The 12,453-nt window shown below is 35.0% G+C and overlaps 1 protein-coding gene across 1 annotated transcript in view; it reads left to right on the forward strand.

Annotated features, from left to right (window-relative positions):
• The window catches only part of LOC136037479 (leucine-rich repeat-containing protein egg-6-like), a 48,150-nt gene extending 40,328 nt beyond the window's left edge, over window positions 1-7,822 (forward strand). The window contains exon 4 of the mRNA XM_065720204.1: window positions 7,635-7,822. Coding sequence (XP_065576276.1) covers window positions 7,635-7,789 — 155 coding nt within the window. The 3' untranslated portion in view covers window positions 7,790-7,822. The remainder of the gene's footprint in view (window positions 1-7,634) is intronic.
• Window positions 7,823-12,453: the final 4,631 nt, after the last annotated feature.

Genomic DNA, 12,453 nt, shown 5'->3' on the forward strand with positions numbered 1-12,453 from the left:
AAACTTTGTGATTCCTGGGTCATTCTTAAAAAAAATGGAACAAAAATTGAACTCCATTGTAAGGAACAAAGGCATTAACGAAAGGCCGAGCCCCCTCATAAACGTAATAAAATTATACGAATATTGAAGTTCGCTATGTAAGTGACGTATATTTATTACTAATAAAAACTTTCCAAATAAAATTAAAAGTTCTATTAGCCTTTTTAAGTAACCAAAAAAATTGGAAGGCAACTAGGCCTCTCCCCCCTCTCCTCTTTTTCAAAATCTTCCGATCAAAAGTTTGAGAGAACCAAAAAAAGTAATATTGATATCTAAGTTTTGTTTGATTATTCAGGTACGGTGAGCCTAGATCAAAACATGCATTAATTCTATAACAATCAGAAATTAAATTAAAAACAAATCTTTTTAACTGAAAGTAAGGAGCGACATTAAAACATAAAACGAACAGAAATTATTCTGTATATGAAAGGGCCTGTCCCCTTTTCAATACCCCACTCTTTACACTAACGTTTGACTTTTTCTCACAACTCTACTTTAAAAAAAAATATAAAATAACTTTACCATTAAAAGCGCGGCGTTGAGGAGAGGGCAGCTCCTTTTATATATGGAATAATTTCTCTTCGTTTTAACTTTTAATTTCGTTCCTTACTTTCAGTTTAAAAAAATTGTTTTTTATTTCACAGCCCAAAGAAGCGGGATTGTAAAACATTTTTTGTACAGCCTATTGTTTAAAAAACAGTCAGTTAGCAGGGAAATCATAACGAAGCATCTAGTAAATCTTAATCCGGTTTTCGGTTCGTCCATGCTTCAGAGCCATATTTGACTAGTGTCATCCCTGTAGCTTCCAAAATTCTTATCTTGGTTTACAGACTTATCTTCATATTCATCCAAAGTTTTTTCAACTGTGAAAAACTCCCTCACACTTTTATCCTGGATCCCTAAATCGTCAGTATAAACTAAGTCCAGGAGAGTTTTTCTCCTGCTCATTTGATTCGGCAATCTTCCATTGCCTTCCCCATTTTCTTTAAGACAACGTCCGTCAGAATGATCCAAATAGAGGAGGATCGAACACAACCCTGCTCAGCTTCTGATTAATATGAAACTAGCTGCTAACCTCATTTCCTATGAGGTCAAAAACAGCAGTGTTGTTTTTGAACATAGCACTAGTAACTTTAATGTATTTATTTGGTATACCGTTCAAGGATAAGACCTTCGCTAAAGCTTGTCAATCAACAGAATAGAATGCTTGGTCATAATCTTTAAAATTGAGCACCAAATGTGTATGATAACTCAGGCACTTCTCAACTATTAATCTAAGAGTAAAATTTTGCTCGACACATCCTTTACCTTTTCTAAAACCACAGTTCTTCTCTTATAACTTTGTCTTCAGCATCTCATGGCATAAATGGTATAAAGACATCATATTACTTAGATATTTGCTACCGAAAGAGGCCATATTAATGCCTTTATAATTACTACCACTGATACAGTGGTTTAATTTTTAGGTACTTCCCCTTTTTCAAAAATCTTATTCGTAATCTTAAATAGCTTATTTCTAACCTCAGGGCCATTATATCTGAGGAATTCATTTACCACACCGTCAACACTTGAAGCCTTATAATGTTTCGATCCTTTTAGATCTATCGTTAATTCATCCCCAAGAAACAATTCCTCCTTCACATCCAAGATATCACACAATTTTTTATTTTCCTCTATATCTTTTCCTGAAACCCTCTCTCGGTTTGGTATATTCTCAAAATGTTATGCCCATCTCTCTTTAACTCTTTCTTTGTCGCTAATTGTGGCCTCGCACCTATCTTTAACTCAAACAATTCCGTGTTGACTGCTCCCTCTCAATTTATTAACAAGCCAGTAAAATATTTTACTACTGGGCCTCTAGCCACATTTTCCATATCCTAGGCAATTTCATTCTTTGCCTTTACTTCACACCTCCATTTGTCATATTTCAATACTTTCTCCACTTTCTTTACATTCCTTTGATTTTCATACAATCCATTTATCTCCTGTTTATTAAACATAAAGCTTTCTCATTAATATTCCTATCTGCTGTTTGTTAAACAAAAAACTTTCTCATTAATAGTGCTATCTGAACCCCTCACCGTTTATTCCTAAGAAACCATCAGAAACTTCAAAAATTGTTTTCTAAAATTATTCCATCTATCTTCCTCATTGTCAAATTTTAAACTCTCCAATTTAGTATTTAACTGTTCCCGGAAAGTTTCTCTCAAATTCTCATCCTAGAGTCACCAACATCATAACCTCCCGGTAGTAAGTATTAGCAGCTATTAGAAAGAGGCTATTAGTTTTAAATATTAGTAGTAGTCAGCAGAAGCCATTGATAAGTGTGTTTACTGATAGCTAAAAAAAAAACCTTTAAAAATTTCAGCTTGAAATTAACCCAAGATACTTCTAAATCTAACAATTCAGATGTATTACAGTTGGAGATATGGACTGACAGTTCAATATGTACTGATATTTATTTCTGAAAGTATTAATAATTGTGGATCTATCAGAAAGAGAAATGGATTAAAATATATCCTGTTTTCAGTAAAGTGGAAATTCAGTTCCAGTGTTTAGAAAGCACTGATTACGTTAATCTTACTTCTGTTTGTTTTAGTTTCAGCTCATGAAGTTTGACTTGGCTTTTTCTTCTAATTTCTGTTCGATTAGTGTTTCGTTTATTTATTAATAGTGATATATGGCGGTTTTATGCTTGAAGTTTTTGCTTGAATATTTTAAATCTCCTTTTCTCCATAACAACACGATTTTAGTTTAGGTATTTAAATGCTGGACAAAAACATGCAACAATTTATAGTAATAATTTAAATATAATGGGTTGGATGGATGAGTATGGGGAAAGATATTCAACTATATATGTTGAAAATCTGCATGATCAATGAGGATTTACATGGCTGACATTTTTCTGGCCTCATCATGTTAGATCCTTGAGTATTGACAACTATTAATCAACTATTCTTTACATATACTCTGAAAACTTAAACAAATTAAAAATTTACCCTGAAAAAGTCAACTTAATTCTCTTTGCCTTTCCTGACATGTCACACATGTACCCTTTTAACATGCTTGACTGCATAAAGTGCAATTTGATTTAGTTATACTTCCTCCTCAACTATACCCTGACAATTTGAACGTATTTACAAGGTGTATTTTGATTAGTTCCATACCCCCTTAAAATGCCTTGAAATTTTCAGCTTAGTACTTAAAGCCGTTATGAAGTACTACTGATAAGCACTTTTGACAAGTGGCATACATGAGGTACTTTTTGAGTTCTATTTTAGTTAAATTCAGCCCTGGCCATTCCCTGACAGTGTTACCTTAATAACCTTGGCGTTTGCAATAGTAGCTGTCGGTTTTGCATTTGAAATAGAAGGAGTGGTGGGATTAGTAGTAGTGACATCACTAGTAGTTTTTTTGTGTGCTACAGTGGTGGTAGTATTGACATACTACAGTTTATGTTTGGTTAGTTCTACATCCTCTCAAATGCCCTGATAACTTCAACTTAATCCGCTAGGAAGTTTCTAATATACTGCTGATACATTCTTCCTATAACCTGCAAGCATACAGTACGTTTCGGTATTGTTTAACATTCCCTCATCATTTGTTAAGAGATCCACCGTATACCGTTAGTCTTCAAAAGCCCCTCATCATTACCTGAAGAAAAGTAGAATTAGTAGTAGTAGAAGTAGTAGAAGTCGTAGTAGAAGCAGTAGTAGTAGTAGTAGTAGCAGTTGTAGTTATAGTAATATACATATTGTGCCTTTTGGTTAGTTAAAAATTCCCTTCAACATGTCCTAAAAGTTTCAACTTAATATCCTAAGCTGTTGCTAGGATATTCAAGATGTGTCCTTATAACAACCACCGTGCTCCTAATCTAATGGGATTCATTTCAACATCCCCCTCAACAATCCCTGAAAAATTTCCTGTTAATGCTCTTATACTTGGTCATAGTAGTACTAGTAGCAGAAGTAGTAGCATTACTAGTTGTAGTAGTAGTAGTAGTAGTAATCTGCACACAGTGTCTTTTAATTAGCTCAATATTGTCCTCACATGCCCTGAAAGTTTCAACTGAACAATCTAAGCCGTTTCTAAGATATTGCTGACAAGCCATTTAGCCAACCTTCATATTTATAATGTGCTTTGATTTAAAATAAATTCCCCCTCAATATTCCTTGGAATTTACACGTTCATGACCTTAGCCTATGGCAGTAATAATTACAGTAGCATCAGCAATATTAGTAGCAGTAGTTGTGTCAATAGAATTAGTAGTAGTAGTAGTATACTTTTAGAGTGTTTCTGTTAATGCAGCATGCCCTCTAAATTTTAGCTTTGCGCTCTAAGCCCTCCCTAATTATTGTTGATACCCCCTTTTTGACAGCCTGCATGCGCATATCTTGTTTTGATTTAGTTAAACCTCTTTTTCACTATTTTCTGAAATCTTACCTTAACATCCCTTGTCTTAGTAGTAGTTTGAGCAGAAATAGTACTGTCAATAGTAGTAGCAGTAGTAGTACTAGTAGTAGTAGTAGCAGTAGTAGCAGTTTCTAACTGCTAATGTAGTTAGATACACCCTTTTGAAAACTTGTATGCATTTAGTGTTTTTGAGTGGGTTTATACATTTCCCCTCTCTTCAATAATTAAACGCTCTGTGTAAACTATGGTCAAGCTGCATGTCTTACAGCCCTTGTCCCAAGCGCTCTGAGAGCTCTTGTCGTCACAGAAGATATAGCTATTAAAACTTCCAACTATCCTAAATAAAATTGTAGTTTCAAAATAGTTTTTTGGATAGTTTCAAAATGTTTTAGAGGAAACTCTGTAAAGGCGCGCTAATGCTTTTAATTTTCTTTCAAATGAGTCCCCTTCAAAATACATGAATCCCCAGCCTTACTTCTTTTTTACCTTACAACTGATAATTGTTTATTATAATCAGCGCCAAGCGCTGCCTATGCTTGGCATATAATACTTTTCATCCCAACAGTGCTGTCTAATTAAGGATTGAAATTTTCAGCTATCTGTTAATAACATTTGCGTTAGTAATTTAAGTTTGTATATTTTTTTTTATGTAGCAAGACTTATTGATTATGCTATAATAGACCGAAGACTGGTTGAATCAATAGTATGATACTAGGGTATAAAGGAGTGATGTTACTGATGTTAAAAGATAGATCACCATCTAGTATTGTCTAGGTTTAATTCAAAGCTAAAATTTCGGAAGAATATCTTTCTTCCTGGAATTTATGATGTTGGTAGACTCCAGGATGAGAATTTGAGAAAAACTGTCCAGGAAGAGTTAGACACTAAACTTGAGAGTTTAAAATTTGATGGTGTTGAAGATCGTTACAATAATTTTAGAAAAAGAATTTGTAAAGTTGCTAATAGTGTTTTAGGGAAAAAAGCTAGGACTACACGTAGAAATATTAATAAATAAGCTTTAAGTTTGATAGAGACGATGAGGAGCTTGTACTTATTTGCGTGATTGATCATATGAAAACAAAAGGAATGTGAAGAAAGTGGAAAAGTATTAAGATATGAACTAAGGAAGTGTGAGGCGGACACCATGGATAAAATTGCCGAGGATCTGGAAGATGCAGGTAAACGCATAATAGCAAAATATTGTACTGGTATGTAAATAAATTTAGAGGGAATAGTCAATCCGGACTTATCAAAGTTAAAGATAGGAGTGAGGCCACAATTAGTGTTAAGGGAAGAATTAAAGAGAAATGGGCAAAACATTTTGAGAATTTGATCAACAAGGATAAAGCTGCAGGAACATATGTAGATAAGTTTTTGAATTTTTGATATAAAGTTTTTGATACCTTGGATGTTAAGTGAGAAAGTTTTGTGAGAAATGATTTGCAAAAGTACTAAAAGAATTTAAAAATAATACGGCTCCGGCTGATTTTCTTAAATATGGGGGATCTGAGGTTAGAAGTAAACTATTGAAGATTATGAATATGATTTTAGAAAAAGGGGAAGTACATAAAGATTTTAAGAAAACCTTAATTAAACTACTCTATAAGATAGGTGATAAGAGTGAGTGTGGAAATTACACAGGCACAGGCCTGGTTTCCGTAGGTAGTAAATCACTTAGTAATATGATACTACTTAGGCTGAGGTATGCTGTAGACAAAGTTTTAAAAGAATAACAGTGGAATTTTAGAAAAGGTAGAGGTTGCGTCGACCAAACTTTTATTCTTAAGTTAATAATTGAGAAGAATAATTGACACCTGATGTCCTCAGTTGTATAGAGTATGAGCAAGCGTTTGATTCTGTTGATAAGAGAGCTTTGGCGAAGATCTTGTCGCTTTATAGTAAGCCGGACAAATAAATCAAAGTTATTAGTACTCTGCACGAGATTAGCACAGCTGCGGTTAAGGCAAGAAATGAGATTAGCACGTAGATTTGTATCAAACAGTTCGTAGTAACGAACTGTAGTAAATAACCAAAATTCTAAAAAACGGAATTTTTTAAAACAATAGCTACATCAAAAGAATCACATTTTAATGGTGATTTTAAATATATAAGTTTCAATACGTTTAGACTTACTCATCAGAAGTTACGAGCCTAAGAAAATTTGCCTTATTTAGAAAATAGAGGAAAACACCCCTTAAAACTCATAGAATTTTAACAAAAATCACACCATCAGATTCAGCCTATCAGAGAACACTACTCTGAAAGTTTCAAGCTCCTATCTACAAAAATGTGGAATTTTGCATTTTTTGCCACAAGTCGGATCATGGGTGCGTGTTTATTTGTTTGTTTGTTTTTTCAGGGGGTAATCGCCCAGTTGTCCTAGAATGTCGTGATATGGCTCACTTTAATGAAAATTAAATTTCTAGTGTCCTTTTTCAGTGACCAAAAAAGGAGGGCACCTAGGCCCCCTCCCACACTCATATTTTTCTCAAATTCACCGGATCAAAATTCTGAGATAGCCATTTTATTCAAAATAGTCGAAAAAACCCAATGACTATTTCATTGGTGACGACTTACTCCCCCAGAGTCCCCGTGGGAGGGGCTACAAGTTACAAACTTTGACCAGTGTATCCATATAGTAATGGTTATTGGGAAGTGTACATACGCTTTCAGGGGGATTTGTTGGTTGGGGTAAGGGGAAGAAGAACGGGGAAAGTAGGTCATCCTTGTCTTGGGTGGGAGGACGTCATAAAAAAGCTTTAAAGAAAATGGGGACTTCCTAGGATGGTAGAAAAAATAGGGTTTGATAGATTGGGATACAGGAGGAGCATGCGTAGCCGTGTTGGCCTCAGGTGGCTTGGTGATGCAGTGAGTTGTTAGTAGTACTAGTTGTAGTATTTTTTCACAAAAATAAATAGTTTGTGTTTTGGTATGGTTTATTTTCTACAAATTCTGAGGTTTTTTAATCGTTCTTAATCTTCTATATAATTTTTTTTTTACCAGTCCTGCTGCATTTGTTTATTTGTTTTCTTTCTTTTTTCGTTGTGTTTAGTCGCTCTAAATTGTGGATGTGGCCCATCTGGGCTTGTGGTAGTTATTTGTCAGGAATAACTCAAACCTTAACATAGCCATTCACATTGCACTGTTTTTTCTCTTTCATTATTGACTTTTTCTTCTTTTAGGGAATTTAATCACATGCTGTTGTGACGTCAATTGGATTGTAAGTAACATACCGTTACAGGCTCCGCTTGTCGGAGCAACCTGTGCTGGAAACGTTCTTTTGACGCAGCTTCCACCAGATTACCTCAACCCCCTGTGCCCTCCAGCTTCACTTTAATTCGAAGACTATTAAAGTTGTATGTTAATTTTGTTCATTGTGTTATCACTCTACCAAAACTATTGAAGGATAATAATAGGGGTTTACAACATGCCCCAGTATTATTTGTTTTTGGGGAAAACTAGTCACAACTAAATTATAATAGAGAAAAAAACACGATATAACAGTTTTGATGATAGGTCCATAATGCAATTAACTTCTTTGAAGGTTTTAAAAAAAACTATCTTTGAAAATTTACGTTGCTTTTGGTAAAGCTCAAACCACGCTGGTGTTTTGGAAGAATTTAGGGGAAGGCACATAAACTCCCATTTTCGATATTTTTTGTCCTATTAGCTTTGATTTGACTATTGATAGTTAGGGGTCTTTGTTTTGTCTCAAGATCCATGCTCCGTCACTATATGGGAAACCGGAACCCTCCTATTGCGGACTCATAGAAATTTGACTGCAAACGGTGGTGCTGTTTAACCTTGAGGAGCCATGCCCCGAGGAAATTGCATCGCCTTAGTGACAAAAAATAAAAAAACGAGTTTTTTTAACTGAAAGTAAGGAGCGACATTAAAACTTAAAACGCACAGAAATTACTTCGTATATGAAAGAGGCTGCTTCCTCATCAACGCCCCGCTCTTTACGCTAAAGTTTGACTCTTTCTCTCAATTCTTCTTTTTAAAACAGTAAAAAACTTTAGCTTAAAGAGCGGGGCGTTGATGAGGAAGCAGCCTCTTTCATATACGAAGTAATTTCTGTGCGTTTTAAGTTTTAATGTCGCTCCTTACTTTCAGTTAAAAAAAACTCGTTTTTTTTTTATTTAATTTCTGAACGTTTTTGAATCAATGCATGCTTTGATTGGCCCTCCGCAGAGGAATAATCAAAACAAAATTTGCATATTTTTTTTGGGGGGGGGGCTAAATGGCTTTCTCATAATTTTGATCGAATGATTTTGAGAAAAAAAGAGCGGGGGCGAAGCCTAGTTGCCCTCCGATTTTTTGGTTAATTAAAAAGGCAACTAGAACTTTTAATTTTTTACGAATCTTTTTATTGGTAAAAGATTTACGTAACTTATAAATTAGCTTACGTAAAGAACTTTTGTATTCTCATGTTTTTATTACATATATGAGGGGATTCGCCCCATCGTCAGTACCTCGCTCTTTACACTAAAGCTTAAATTTTATCCCAATTCATTAAGAATGACCCCTGAATCACAAAAGCCGTAGAATAAATAGTTGAAATTACTAAAAATACTTTAGTGTAAAGAGCTAGGTATCATAAGGAGGTGAGCCCCTTATATGGGTAATAATTTCTGTTTGTTTTAAGTTTTATTGCTGTTCCTTACTTCCAGCTGAAAAAGCTTTTTCACATTTATTTTTTATTTTTTTTTTAAATAATGCTAGTAAATCCTGATCTCCCGTCATGGAAGTTTTCTTCTCCCATGACAAATTCTCGATAGAAACTTCCCCCAGCGTATCCCCCTCTTCTCAACCCCTCCCCCCAACCAAAAAAATCCTCCTGAAAACGCCTGTATACTTCCCAATAACCAATACTATATGTAAGCACAGGTCAAAGTTTGTAACTTGTTGTCCCTCCCACGGGGACTGTGGGGGAGTAAGTCGTCCCCAAAGACATACTTATAAGGTTTTTCGACTACGCTGAATAAAATGGCTATCTCAGAATTTTGATCCGTTGACTTTGGGAAAATAATTAGCGTGGGAGGGGGCCTAGGTGCCTTCCACTTTTTTTGGTCACTTAAAAAGGGCACTAGAACTTTTCATTTCCGTTAGAATGAGCCCTCTTGCAACATTCTAGGACAACTGGGTCGATACGATCCCCCTGGGAAAAAAAACAAAAAAAAAACAAAAAAACAAATAAACACGCATCCGTGATCTGCCTTCTGGCAAAAAATGCAAAATTCCACATTTTTGTAGATAGGAGCTCGAAACTTCTACAATAGGGTTCTCTGATAAGCTGAATCTGATGGTGTGATTTTCGTTAAGATTCTATGACTTTTAGGGGGTGTTTCCCCCTATTTTCCAAAATAACGCAAATTTTCTCAGGCTCGTAACTTTTGATGGGTAAGACTAAACTTGATGAAACTTATATATTTAAAACCAGCATTAAAATGCGATTCTTTTGATATAGCTATTGGTATCAAAATTCCATTTTTTAGAGTTTTGGTTACTATTGAGCCGGGTCGCTCCTTACGTTCGTTACCACGAACTGTTTGATCAAACATTGTACTTGAATTTGCTTTAGAGACATTTTTTTGTCGTTTTATATTTTATTCTGGTGTTTTTTTGGGGCTAAGTAGCATCTTCCTAACTATGTTATCTATTATGGACAGCCTCCCCATTGTAGTATAATAATTATAGGTGTAAATAAAAAATTATTTAGAGGGTATAAGCTTGACTTTGCAAGCCGTCAACTCTTGTGGAGTATTGCCAAGTTTGGACCATCTAGTGACCAAAATGGACCCACTATTATACAAATCCACAATTCAACTTTAGGTCCGAGGAACTTCTTGTTTTCCGATTCCATGCCGGTTAAAGAGCTTCGTGTAAACTTGAGAAAAAGTATCAATTCTTCATCTACGCTGGGGGGACCCATTGCTTTTCTTGAGGCTATAATAATTTCAATGACTTGATGAAAATTATGGACGGAAATTTTACAAAGTTAAAAACAAATATCTGAATTCCGACACTTTAAGCTGGACTATTCTAAGAGTTTCAGAAACTCATTTCCCAGAGAGTTAGAATGGAATTAAAATGGAACGGTTGTGGGCATTAAGTCATGGCTAATTGTAGGAAAAGCTAAGACAGATAGTTCAATTGAGTGAGAAGAAAAACCTGGCTTTAATTCCTCACCCTCATTGCCAAAGTTACCATCTCCCGCTTATGCTACACCTCTCATGTCACTCCACAATGAAATCAGTTGATATAGAATTTACAAAAGATGAGGAAAATAGACAATGAGAAGGGTTCATGATGAACAAGGAAACTTCCAAGTCTTGCTTTGGTTAGGAAGGTATAAGTAATAAAATTATAGTTACTCATTTAATGACCAAAAAATGCAAGGTGTCACTCATTATGGTACGTTTCTATATACAAGCGACAGACTGATATTGCTGTGAATCAGATGAATTTTGGAAGCGGTTACAAAAACTAATATTCAGGATTTCAGGTAGAAATCTGGTAATTTTTAAGGGATTTTAGTGCTCAGGCTGGTAGAAACATTGATTAATAGTAATCTAGCGTTGATAAATTCGGTTTAGAAAAACATTAAATAAAAAAACAAGTCTTTTTAAATGAAAGTAAGGAGCGACATTACTCCGTATATGAAAGGGGCTTTTCCTCCTCAACGCCCTGTTCTGTACGATGAAGTGTTTTGCTGTTTTAAGAAGGAGAGTTAAGAGGAAGAGTCAAACTTTAGCGTAACGAGTGAGGCGTTGAGAAGGAAAAGCCCTTTCATATACGGAGTAATTTCTGTTCGTTTTAAGTTTTATGTCACTCCTTACTTCCATTTAAAAAAAAAACTTTTTTTCATTGAATCCTTTATATAGAACCGTCTAGGGATGGACGAAAAACATTTCGTCAGCATTTGAAGTGGGAGAATGTCGCAAAGAAAGATTTAATGGAAATGGGAACATCCTGGGATAGTATAAATAGGGAGGCATTGAATAGACTGGGATAGAGGAGGACCGTGCGTAGCTGTGTTCACCTCAGGCTGCATGGTGCTGGGGTGAGTTGTTCACAGCTGTAGTTGTAGTAGTATTGACATGTTTACTTTCATCTAGTGTTTCTAACATTTTTCTTAATATAGCTACAGGCAATACATGATCTTCTCCATTGGCGAACAGCATTTATTTTTAGCAATAAAGCATGAAACTTCATATGAAGTTAGTAAATATTGTTCATTCATGGCCATAAATTTCTTAAAGGAATTTTTTCGCTTTATTTAAAGATTCATACGGTCTTAAGTAAAGAGTTAAATGAAAGAGTTAAATAAGGAAAGAGTTAAATAGAGATGGGCAAAACATTTTGAGACTGGGTTCAACCAAGATAGAGTTGAAGAAAAAGATATAAAGGAAAATGAAAAAGTTTATGATGCGTTGGATATGAAGGAGGACTTGTTTGTGAGGAAGAATTAGTGACAATACTATAAGGGTTACAAAACAATAAGGCTCCAGGTGCTGATAGTGTGGTAAATAAGTCAAAAAGTTCGTGGTAATGAACTATTTGGTCACTGAATCAAAATTTCAAGACTGCCATTTTCTTCAGCATAATCGTAAAACCTAATAATTATATCTTTCGGGACGACTTAATCCCCTACAGTCCACGGGGAAGGGGCTGCAAATTACAATTTCTTACCATTGTTTACGTATAGTACCGGTTATTGGGACGTGTAAAGACGTTTTCAGGGGGACTTTTTCACGTTAAAGGGGGGTCGAGGAAGGGGGTTACGTGGGAGGTTCTTTCCATGGAGAAATTTATCATGAGGGAAAAAATTCCATTCTACCATTAATTAAAAAAAAAAAAACAATGAAAAAAAATCAGGTAGAAGTAAAGAGCAGCATTAGAACCTAAAAAAAAAAAATATCACGTATATAAGGGTGTTCGTCTCCTCCACAACACTTTCTTAAAGTCATTCTTAAAGAATTAGGACTAATTGAAGCT

Source organism: Artemia franciscana, chromosome 2, assembly GCF_032884065.1.
Source record: "Artemia franciscana chromosome 2, ASM3288406v1, whole genome shotgun sequence".
Lineage (NCBI taxonomy): Eukaryota > Metazoa > Arthropoda > Branchiopoda > Anostraca > Artemiidae > Artemia > Artemia franciscana.